This window comes from Narcine bancroftii, chromosome 11 (assembly GCF_036971445.1).
Source record: "Narcine bancroftii isolate sNarBan1 chromosome 11, sNarBan1.hap1, whole genome shotgun sequence".
In the NCBI taxonomy this organism is placed as follows: Eukaryota; Metazoa; Chordata; class Chondrichthyes; order Torpediniformes; family Narcinidae; genus Narcine; species Narcine bancroftii.
The window spans coordinates 75,528,851-75,541,716 of NC_091479.1; the positions used below are offsets into that span (position 1 = coordinate 75,528,851).

General features: G+C 42.2%; 1 protein-coding gene across 8 annotated transcripts in view; it reads left to right on the forward strand.

Annotated features, from left to right (window-relative positions):
* Positions 1-12,866, forward strand: part of bicd1a (bicaudal D homolog 1a) — a 178,998-nt gene that overhangs the window by 62,120 nt on the left and 104,012 nt on the right. For all 8 annotated transcript variants that reach the window (XR_011346592.1, XR_011346593.1, XR_011346594.1 and 5 more), the window contains exon 2: positions 9,879-10,091. Coding sequence is in view for 5 of the 8 variants with exons in the window: in XM_069903451.1 (XP_069759552.1) it covers positions 9,879-10,091 (213 nt within the window). In the remaining 3 variants the exon portion in view is untranslated. The remainder of the gene's footprint in view (positions 1-9,878; positions 10,092-12,866) is intronic.

The window sequence follows — 12,866 nt, forward strand, 5'->3', positions numbered from 1 at the left end:
AAACTCTACAATATTGCTACATCAGAAGTAATATCTGCACGAAGAATTTGAATTCAAATTCATCCATGGAGTTTGCATTGGTCCATTTTCAATCCCATTTTATTTTTATGTGTAATTAAGTGCATCCGAACATTTGGATTTATCTGTATTTTCTGGTTTGTCCTTTCCCATTTGGTTGCTCTTCGAAGGGTGGTAACATTGGCGTATCTAGCTATTTGGCATTCAGAATGCAGCTGATTGGTATAAATTAAAACATCAGCTGTTTAAACACTGAAAACATGGTCAAAATTTTGTTTGTCCTCCAAAATGATTGCAGCAAGTGTTTCATTGTTTATTCTTCAGCAAATCTTGACAAGTTTATTGTCATCTGATTATACAAGTACAACCTGACAAAACAGCGTTCTCCAGTCTTGGTTCAAAAAAATGTAGACACACGGTTGGGTGTACACGTACAGGCAAACAAACATATGCAATATTCATATTATATACAAATAAATAAATATTGTTTCAGAAATATGAAAACTATGTGGTTAGTGTGAACAGTTCCTTTGGTTGTTCAGCATTCTCGCTCCCCATAGGAAGAAGCTGCTTCTTTGCCTGATGGTGCTGGCTCTGATCCTCCTGTATCTTTTTCCTGAAAGGTGCAGCTAAAAGATGCTCTTTTTTGAAGGGTGGAAGGGGTCCTCACTGATTTTGCACGCCCTCTTCAGACAATGATCCTGGTAGATTATGTCGATTGGAAGGAGGGAGACTCCAGTGATCCTCCCTCCCATTCTTGGACTCCGATCTATTTCTCTGCAGCAACCATGCACACTGTGATGCAGCTGGCCAGGACGACCTTGATAGAGCTTCTGTAGAAGGTTGACATAATGATGGCCAGTAGCCTTGCCTGTTCAGGAAGTGCAGTCACTGTGGCGCCTTCCTGACAAGTGGAGAGATGTTCCAGGATCTGCCCCAAATCTCGACAAGGTTTAACTTAACAACTGACTTCTGCATTGCACTTTATCAAATATTCTCTAGAAATCCAGAAGTGACGATCTTCTTCGATTGAGAATTGCTCAAGTATTTCAAGGAGGTTATTTGGGCAGGAATTTCACCATCTGAAATAATACCAGTGATCAGCTGGTTGAGGGGTTTTTATTGCACTAGATGTCCCCAGTGTTCAGCTGCTCCAGGTTTAGTGCTACATGACTAGTTTTATCATGTGATCTCCTTTCCCCAACAAGCAGGCACATGTGACTACAGATGCTGAAACCTGAAGTGAAGAAACAAACTGCTGTAGAATTCACCAAGTCAGTCCTGAAGATCCAAACCACCAACTATCTTTTGCCTTCACAGACGCTGCTTGACTTCGCTCCCTCCAACTACTTTATCCACTGTTATGTAATCAACCATTTTGCAGCTCCTTGTTTTTCCACTCTAATGAAGTCTTCATTAACTAACAACATTTCAGTTTTATAACAGACATTCAAAACAGAGTATTTTTTAAATTCAGAAAAATTTATTGTTATGAACATGTCACAAAATTTGTTGATTTGTGGCAAGACCGCAGAGCCCACCTCACTGACAAAAGACAAAGGAGGAAAAACTCAACACCCAACCCCAACCAATCAATTTTCCCTTGCAACCGCTGGAACCGTGCCTGCCTGTCCCACATCGGACTTGTCAGTCACCCACGAGCCTGCAGCAGACGTGGACATACCCCTCCATAAATCTTCGTCCGCGAAGCCAAGCCAGAGAGGAAGACAGGTGCAAATATTGCTAAATTAACTGCAAAATAAGATAAAGTGAGCAAGTTTCTGTGGTTCATTTTCCATTCAGAAATCTGATGGCAGAGGGGAAGAAGCTGCTTTTGAATCATTGGGTGTTTGTCTTCAGACTCCTGTACCTCATTCCTGATGGTAGCAGTGTGAAGAGGGCATGGCCTGGGTAGTGAGGATCCTTGAGGATAGAAGCTGCTTTTGTAAAATACTGCCGCTTCTTGATGCTCTTGATGGAGTGAAGACTGGTGTTCATGATGGCGCTGGCCGAGTTCACAACTACGTAGTCTTTCCTGTCCTGTGCATTGGCATCTCCATGCTAGACGATGTAACCGGTCAGAATGTTTTTCAAATTTTTGTAGAAATTTGCAAGAATCTTTGGTGACATACTGAATCTCCTCACGAAGTATAGCCACTGGCGAACCTTCTTCATGATTGCATCAACTTGGAGACTCCAGGATAGATCTTCAGAAATATTTGAAATTCTTAACCTTTTTCACTGTTGACTCCTCGATGAGGACTGGTTTGTGTTCTCCTGATTTTATTCCCCCCTCCTAAAGTTCCATAGTTGAGTGCAAGGTTATTGTAGTGACTCCACTCAACTAGCTGATCTATCTCCTTGCTGTCCACACTCTCATTGCCGTCTGTGATTCTGCTTATGACGTGGTGTCATCGGCAACTTTGTAGGTAGTATTTGAATTGTACCTTGCCACACAGTCATGGGTGTAGAGTGAATAGAGTAGTGGGCTAAGCACGCATCCTTGAGGTGAGCCTGTGTTGATTGTCAGTGAGGAGGAGACGTTTTTTCCGATTAGGCACTTCGATAATGTAGTCAAGGATCCAGTTTCAAAGGGTGTGCAGAGGGCCATGTTTTGGAGCTTGTTGTCCAGTAATGAGGATGTGACGGTGTTGAATTCAATGCTGTATTCAATGAAATGTAGCGTGATGTACATGTTCCTGTTGTCTAGGGCTGAGTGGAGAGCCAGTGAGATTGCATCTGCTATGGAATAATTGTGGCAGTCAGTAAATTGCAGTGGGTACAGATATTTACTTGGGTACAACCTCTCAAAGCATTTCATCGTAGTAGATGTGAGTGCTAGTAGGCGATAATCATGGAAGTAGCTCAATCTGCTCTTCTTGGACACCGGTATGATCGATGCATTTTTTGAAGCAGGTCCATAAGGAGTAAAGAGAGATTGAAAATATCCATGTACACTCCAGTTAGTTGGTTGGCATAGAAATTCAGTACGCTGTCAGGTACGCCATCAGGGTCTGATGCCTCTCTTGAAGGATATTCTGATATTGGCCTCAGTGACAGATACCATAGGGTCGTCATCTTCTGCAGAGATTCTCATTGGTACCTGTTTTCCTTTTCAAAAGAAGCATAAGGCAGGACGTTGCTCCGCCGACTCACGCTCAATGGTTACGTGACATTTTGTCACGTTTAAATTCAGAGAAGATTTGATGCTCAATATCGGATTTGAATTTAAATTTTCAAACTCTGTGGGGACCCTTTTTGAATTACTTTGAAAATATTTGATTTGGTATTAATGCAGAAGTGTTGGCTAATAAAGTCATTTATTACTGTGACAGGGATTTTTTTTTCTTTGCCAAACAGCTTTGGTTTTGGTAATGGGATTAGATTTTTGTTTTATAATAAAATATTACTTAATATAATTTGCTTGATTAGGAATGCGGAGTACTGTGGATGAAATAGTAAAATCTGAGTGTAGTATTCTGTACTTTTTAAATATTTTGACTTTTAATATACGTAGTGGTTAGCGCAACGCTTTTATAGCACCAACAATCGGGACACGTCCTCGGTTCGAATCCCATGCTGTCTGTAAGGAGTTTGTACATTCTCCCCATGACTGCGTGGGTTTTCTCTGGGGACTCCAATTTCCTCCCACCCTTCAATAATGGTTAATGGGGAATAATTTGGGCGGCAAAGACTCGAAGGGCTTAATTATCCTGTCAGAGTGCAGTATGTCTAATTTAATTGAATATGTATTAGTGTGTATTCTCTATTTTTTGTTTTGATGTGGAATTTCAATAAAAATATTGGAAAAGGAAAGCAAGTATAAAAGGTGTTCAGCATCACAGCCATTTATGATGTCAGCTTTGTCTTGTGGGGAGTAGTGGCCTGCACTCTCTGCCATAGCTGGTGATTATCTGACTGTCTCTAACTTCGCTTGGAATTGCCTCTTTGTTGCTGACAAAACCTTATGTAGGTGTTACCTGGACTTTTCATTCTGGGTGATTCCACTCACTGGAGACTAAATTGTTCTTGGTTTAGGTATCACTTTCTTGGAAACCTTGCACGTGTACTATTTATATTATTGTTTTGCAGGCTTTACCAGTCGATGATGATTGCCTCTTTGATACTGATTTTGCATGGGCGAATGCGGAATTGGTTCAGCCTTATGCTCATCCTGTAATGATGGGACCAGGGAGAGTTACCTAGTGAAGGTACTGCTAAGAGTGGGGGTGGGGGCAAGATGGTGAAACCACTATCGAATGTAACATTTAAAAGGCAGTTGGACAGGTTCAGGAACAGGCAGGAGATGAAGGAATACAGATCATGTGCATGCAGCTGGGGTAAGTGGAAATTGGCATCATGGGCCAAAGGGCCTGTTTGTTTGCTTTATTTTTCTATGCACTGGACTGATATCCAACTCTTTCTCATTTCCTGATTTATGATCATGTTGCTCATTCTGTGAGTTCTAATGCACGTACATTTATTTTTACTGCAGTTACGTCACCAAACTTAACTGCCATCACGTGTACAGATAGAAAACAACTGCCTCTGAGACCAACACAATTATTTTACATTTCTATTGCTAGTGTGGTACAAACGGCTGGATGTCCCGCAATCCTAAATGTGTTTTATTATTGTATATGGGAGAGCCAGAAGCTACATTCAGAGACCCCAAATTCTTCAGATGGAAACCAGCACACAATGTTCACTGCATGGCTCTTGCACTAAATGATTGGCAGTAAATTCTCCAATCTCAAATATTTAATGGGCTTGACTGGTGATATTTGAAGATGCGCTTTGAGCCACAGCAGAGTTGTTCTGTCTGTTGTGTAATGAATAGCTGCCCTTTGTAGTCAGGAACTGTGATTCTCAATGCTGCTCATGTTGGTGATTGTGGTCTCTGAGAACTCTTTGTAGAGTTAATAAATCATAATGAATCCTCAGGACCACTTGGATTCAGTAAAAGGGATCTTCAGTAAAAGATCTGCAATAATTATTCAAAACTCATTCTTATACTTCCTTACTCACCACCTTCCAGGTGAAGCGAGGATTCACGTGCTCTACATCCATCTTTGCCTACTGAACTTGGTGTTCCCAATGCAACCTGCTCTCCATGGGCGGGACTGTGTAGGCTGTACAACTGATTTGTAGAGCACCTTGTTCCAAGAGCTCCCAGTTGCCATTTCAACCACCACCACCCCCCCCCCCCCCCCACATCTGACCACCCTCTGTCTTCTCCATTTCCAGTGTGTGCCCAACATAAACTAAAGGATTAATGCCCATGGAAGTTTCTACTTCCGGTCACTCTAATCTCCTTTGTATCTCCAGGCCTCACATTTTTGTCCCTTTCCTCATAACTGCCATCCAGCTGTCTGGTCACCCATTTTTTTTCTCCTTCCTAATTCTATCCACGTACTATCCATATATATAAAACTCATCCGATCCTTCTCCCATTCAGCTCTATTTTCCTTTCCCCTCTCCCCAAATGGTTTCCATTATCACCTGCCTTACTAATCACATTCCAGCATTGGTAGCCTTTGTATTCCCTTCTATCATTCTCCAGCAGCTGTCTCCAGGATTACCCATTCCTCTCTGCCCCCCCCCCCCCCAAAAACCTGGCTCCACCTGTCCTTTAAATAATCTGTCAATTTCCACCTCTCACCCCACCCCTCTGTCTCCCAACATCCCTACCTGTCAATCATTCTTTCTTTCCCTCTCAGTCTACTGATCACCTACTGGCTTTCTGCTTTTTCCCCCTCTTCCCTCCAATTTTTTTTAAACACCATCTATCTTTCTGCTCAACTCCCAGTCCTGATGCAAGATGACCTGAAGCATCGATAGTTCCTTTCCCTCGTACAACTTCTTGACCCACAGAGCTCCTAAAGCAGCTTGTTCTTTGGCCCAGATTTCAGCAACTGTAGAATTGCAGTCTCTTGTGCCTTTCCCATTAGTTCTGGAACCAGACTGTTTTGCTTGGTGACTGTTGGGATCTGCTGAGGGGTTCGCAAATTCTGGATAGCATAAAAAGACATGGGAGAGTGTTTTACCTTTAGCGCCTTTGGAAGACTACACAAAAGAGTCTGGAAAAACAACCAACTGAAAAACCTCACAAAGATAAGCGTATACAGAGCCGTTGTCATACCCACACTCCTGTTCGGCTCCGAATCATGGGTCCTCTACCGGCACCACCTACGGCTCCTAGAACGCTTCCACCAGCGTTGTCTCCGCTCCATCCTCAACATCCATTGGAGCGCTTTCATCCCTAACGTCGAAGTACTCGAGATGGCAGAGGTCGACAGCATCGAGTCCACGCTGCTGAAGATCCAGCTGCGCTGGATGGGTCACGTCTCCAGAATGGAGGACCATCGCCTTCCCAAGATCGTGTTATATGGCGAGCTCTCCACTGGCCACCGTGACAGAGGTGCACCAAAGAAAAGGTACAAGGACTGCCTAAAGAAATCTCTTGGTGCCTGCCACATTGACCACCGCCAGTGGGCTGATATCGCCTCAAACCGTACATCTTGGCGCCTCACAGTTCGGCGGGCAGCAACCTCCTTTGAAGAAGACCGCAGAGCCCACCTCACTGACAAAAGACAAAGGAGGAAAAACCCAACCCCAACCCACCAATTTTCCCCTGCAACCGCTGCAACCTTGTCTGCCTATCCCGCATCAGACTTGTCAGCCACAAACGAGCCTGCAGCTGACGTGGACTTTTTACCCCCTCCATAAATCTTCGTCCGCGAAGCCAAGCCAAAGAAGAAATACCTAACAATAGATAAATTATTAACTAATAAAAGTGATTTTTCTGAATTAGTTGTTTAGAAAGTAAGCTGTTTCTTTTTGAAGCCCCAAAGCACTTTGCAACCAATAAATTGCTTTTGAAGGAGTTCCGGTTGTAATGTACACGGCAAGCAGTTCACCCAGAAAACACTCAAACAGCAACTTGATAATGACCAGACAACTTGTTTACAAAATGTGAAGGAAGAAGGGATAACTTCCACGCTTCAAATCTGTGCTGTGGAATTTCTTGTTTCCCACTAAGGTCCTAGGTTTTCTTGCCATCCAAATGATGGCAATTCTGAGAATGTAGCACTCCCTCAGCACTGTGTGGAACAGCAAGATAGGGTTATTCACACAAGTATTGGAGTGGACCTGAACATGCAATCTATTGATTGAGCAAGAGTATCCTCCTGTAACCCACAGCTGACAGTATTTAGCAATATGTAAGATGCATCAGGCCATTAAAAATGTGCTTGGACAAGCCATAACATTTTCTAATATGTTTCATTGGTACTAGTCACAAATTAAAACAACACTGTGACCTTTCAGGGGTTTCAGTGAAGAATCCCTCAGCAAGATACTAATGGCACCTTTCAGGTAAAGTTGGCAAAGATGGACACAACTTTTGGATAACGTGACGGTTATGTCCCAGTCCTGCTCCTCCGACCTGGAACATCTGACGATTAAGTGCCACCAAGTCTACCTGCTGAGGGAGTTCACTGCATCATCCTGGTCGCAGTGTACATTTTGCCCCAAGCTAATGTCAAGCTGGCACTGGAGGGACTGAACATTGTGATTAACAGATGTGAGACAGCACATCCTGATACCTTCCTGATATCTTCCTCAGACCAACCCGAAGAAGTTGCTGACAAACGACCACCAACGCACCACATGTGACCATGGGAGCCAACACACTCGTCCTCTGCTACACCACCATAAAGAACGCCTACCAAGCCATACCAGGACCGCACTTCGGCAAGTCTGATCACCTGGCTATACTTCTACTCCCGGCGTACAGCAGAGACTGAGGACTACAGCACCAGTAGTGAAGATGGCAAAAGTGTGGTCAAGGGAGATAGAGGAGGTATCTGCAGAACTGCTTTGAATTGGTGGATTGGAACATATTCAAAAACTTATCACCGACTTCATTGAGATCTGTGTGAACGAGTGTGTGCCAAAGCACGGGTGTTTCCCAAACAAAGGCCTTGGTGGAATCAGAGGATTCGCAACCTGCTGAGGCTGAGAATAAGGGCATTTAAGGCCGGTGATCGGGATCTTTACAAGAATTCCAGGTACAATCTGCAGAAGGCTAACTCTAAACTAAAATGGCAATTCTGGAGGAAGCTAGAGACAGATACACGCCAGCTATGGCAGGGAGTGGAGGCCATTACACCCTACAAAGTGAGGGAAAACACCATAGATAGCTGTGATGCCTCATTACCTGATGAGCTGAACACCTTCTATACCCATTTTGAGAAGGAGAACCAAACAGTGTCTACTAGAATCCCTGCAAAGGCTGAGGACTCTGTGATATCAGACTTCAGAACATCATTCAAGAGGATGAACCCGCACAAAGCAGGGTACTGAAAATCTGCGCCAACCAACTAGCTGGAGTGTTTACAGATATTTTCAACCTCTCAACTGCTACAGTCAGAGGTTCCTCCCACTTCAAAAGGGCATCAATCAAACCGGTGCCTAAGAAGATCCTTGTGAGCTGCCTCAACGACTAGCGCTAACTTCTACGTCGATGGAATGCTTTGAGAGGCTGGGCGCGGCCAGAATTAACATGTCCGAAGCAAAGGTCTGGATCCACTTCAATCTGCCTATTGTCACAATTGCTCCTCAGGATACACAATATTGCTGACTCTCCACTCAGCTCTGGATCACCTCGAAAACAGCAACTCACACATATGGTTGCTCTTTATCGACTACTGATTATCAACACAGGCTCACCTTAAGGATGCGTGCTTAGCCCACTGCTCTACTCATGACTGTGTGGCCAGACACAATTCCAAAGCCATCTAAAATTTGTCAATGACACCACAGTTGTTGGCAGAATCACAAACGGCAATGAGGAAGTGTACAGGAGGGAGATGGATCAGCTCGTTGAGTAGTGTCATGCCAACAATGTTGCACTCAACATTAGCAAAACTGAGGAGATGATCGTGGAGTTCAGGAGGAAGGCAGGGGGATACAATCCAGTTCTCATACAGGGCTCAGTGATGAAGTGGGTCAAGAACTTCAAATTCCTGGGTGTCAACATCTGTCCTGGAGCCTCCATGTCGATTCAATCCCAAAGAAGGCTCGCCAGCGGCTATACATAGTGAGGTGCTTGAGGAGATTCAGTATGTCACCGAAGACTCTCGAAAACTTCTACTGGAGTACTATGAAGAACATTCTGGCTGGTTGCATCACTTTCTGGTATGGAGGCACCAACTCTCAGGACAAGAAAAAACTCCACAAGGTTGTTAACTCAGCCTGTGACCATTCCATTGAGGACATCTACATGAGGCCATGCTTAAAAAAGTAGCCTCTACCCTCAAAGACCCCCATCATTTAGGCCATGCCCTCTTCACTCTGCTACCATCGGGGAAAAGATACAGGAGCCTGAAGATGAGCACTCAGCGGCACAAGGGCAGCTTTTTCCCTGCTGCCGTTAGATTCCTGAATAATCAATGAACCAAAGACACTGCCTTGCTTTTTGTGCACAATTCTGATTATTTATCTATTTATTTATTTATTTTAAAAAGCGGTTTATATGAATATTTTCACAATGATGCTTAGCTGAATATTTGCATTTGTAAGAAGTTGGTGTCCACACTTGCACTATTGGCACTGATTGCCTCACCATTTTTAACCACAAATAATTTTCTTGGTCCAGCCAGTATAAGGTCTTTGTTTAACTGCCTATTTTGGGTTTGTTGCTGTAATTTTTTTTGAGAGAGGAAGAATTGTATTTTATATATCATTGATTAGTAATTAGGCATGAAAGCTCTTTATACCTGATTGCAGCAATCCTTAATAACTTTGTGTCCAAGCATTCAAAATGGATTAAATGTATCATTGTGTTTATTTTTCAGGCATTTGGACAAGCATATTCCAACCACCGCAAAGTTGCAGAAGATGGTGAGACCCGTGAGGAAACTCTTCTGCAAGAGTCTGCATCGAAGGAAGCGTATTATCTTAGTAAGATCCTGGAGCTACAAACCGATATAAAGCAAGTCAGGACCGTGGTGGTCAATGTCCAGTCTGAAAATGAACGGCTCAGTGCTGTTTCAGTGGATCTGAAGGAGGTAATTCTGTTGCTTTTGTTGCTCCCAGGACAAGTGGGAAGGGATTGCATCTAAGTGTAGAATCAGAATTGACAAACACTGCACAGCCATATCCATACAGTGTTACATTGAACTGGCTATTGCACCCAAGGCTGCGCTGCATTCCACTATATTAGTTTTCCTCTGAGGTGACATGTTAAGTTAATAGGGATCAAGTTCTGTTCCAAAATGTTCATTTGATTTTGTCCACTGCATGTTTTGATCAGTGCTGGTTGACAAATGTTCACACACCTTCAGTAGTTATTTTTCACAAAAAGTTTTCATGTTCTGGTATAGGCAACCATTTTCATTCATACAATGGAAGCATAATTGAGTCTTGTGGTTTCAATTGATGTCCAAATGGTTACATCCCAGCAGAGGTGACCAAGAGAGGCAATAACCTCTCCCTAGTGAGGGAAATGTGAAAGCCGAATGTTGTAGCCTCACCATAACACGAACATGAACATTCGGTTGAATCTGTGTTCACTTAATATACATCACAGTTATTAGTGATGGACTCGTATAGTGTTGTATGCAATATTTTAAAAAGAGCAAAATAGTTAAGGTGTATATCTTGATAAACTATTTTGATCTGTCTATGGATAACAAATCATTGGATTAAGGGTATGACCTAGATATTAATCTGCTTAAATAACACTGAGATTTAACTGTAAATCTCAACAAGGCCACAGAACTTGAGGGTATTTGTTACAAAGACAGCTATATTCAACTTTCCAGGGCAACTTATTTTGAGATAATCAGTCAAGAAAATTTATAAACCTGATTGGTAAGCTTATCAACTTTCAGTGCCCAGTGCAGTGAGTAAGTTAATTTGTGAAGAACGTTACAAGATAGACTCAGTTAATTTTAGTCATCATAGAGTTATACAACCCTGAGTCAAGTCTCTTGGCCTAACTTGTCCATGCCAATTAAATTAGTTCTATTTGCCTCTAAACGGTTCCTTTCCATGTCTAAAAGTTTCCTCTGGCAGCTCTTAAAGCTTCTATCTTTGCAGAAAATGGTACAAAACTAAAGCAAATTACATTTGTATTTGTGTTGTGGTTTCGTGTTAATTCTGCTCCAAATTGATGATATCTTCAGATAACTTTAACCAAATGATTCACTGTTGCACCTTAGAATGCCCTCTGTGGCACATCTTATAAAGCCTTCCTTTCATGCAGTCATTTGGAACAAACCTTTCCATTTCCCACTGTAAAACTGAGCAATGAAATCAAGGCTTTTCCATTTCCTATCACAACTGCACTATTTCTTGTACAAAAACAACAATCATATTTTAGCAGCTGAAATGTATGGAGCTCTGGGCAAGAAGTCATCTTCAATTGTTCACTCATCCACTGCAGAGATCCCCCTCCATCCAGTCCCCCATTTTCCACCCTCCATCCTTGCACATTCATTGTGTGCCCTTCATTATTCACCAGATCAAGGGTTGCAAAGCTGAATTGGACTCAAACATGTTGTGCAATGAAATTGCATTTACTACAGATCAAATAGGGGGGATGTTTTCAGTCCTTCTTTATACCTGATAGAATTCTGACATCTCGTTTTCATTTTCAGACATGAGGATTGATGAAATTTTGTGTCAAAATGTGGATTTCAGCACTTTGTGTTGCATTGTTGCGGTGTCATCTGAACGTTCAGTAATTAGATCATTCAGCTTCTCACACCAATTTTGTCATTCATTCAGCTATTGGTTGATCTTTGTTCTATTGCTAAAACATGGCTCTGTAATTCATAATACCTTTGGGTCGCAAATAGCCATGGCTTTTAGGATTGTAAAGAGATGATTGAGCTAGCAAATGAGGTCCATACTTTAATGTCTTTACTAATGCTGATTCTAAATGATTTGGTTCAGATTTTAAAATTATGTCCTCTTGTTCTGGCCATCCCGAATGACAGAAAATGCCTCTATTTGTCCTGTCAAATCTGCTAAGCTTCAATTGAATCCCCACTGACCTTTCATATTTAAGGGAACTGAAGCCTAAGTTTCATAATCTATTTAGATAATCCATTCTTGGAACACAGCAGTGTCCTATGCAGAGTGATTTTTAAGTTGCGTTTCCCAGAAATGTCCAAAGTTTTCCAGCTCAGGACTAACTAGAACTTCTTGTAGCAGCTTCAGATATTCCAGCTATCCAATTTTACCAATAAACGTTCTTATGGTCATCTTTAATCATGCTTTATACCATTCTACCATGTCAGACATTGGTCAGACATTGTCAGCCTTTTTGGCTATGGCTCCCTTTGAACTCTGCTCAAAGTTAATGGGCCCCCTTCCTTCTGAAAAGCATTCAAGTTTAGCTGGTTTCTTCCGTACTTCTGCCCTTCTGACTCAATAAAAAAACGTTTGTTATGCGAGGTGAAAAGAAAGCTATGTTTTTATTCTGAGCATAAACAACTGTGGCTCGTGATTCCAGAACAGACAAATAGGAGTTCATTCTTATCAAACATGCAGGAAAGAAAAAAAATATGGCCAAACATATTACAAAAAAATTTCAAAATATTGGCACGCAATGATTTGTACACAGTGTGTCACTGGGGAAACTTGAGCATAACTGCAAGGATGCGAAAATTTAATAAAAAGGACAAAAAAGAATTCTTGTTAAATGAAAATTGGGGGGAGATTCCTGTGCAAGTTTTTTGATGTCAGGCTCCAAACTGGATAGTGATAGTTGAACATCATCTCTTGTTGTGACATCATGGTCAAGGAAACTACCTTGCTGAATCCACATTCAGCTT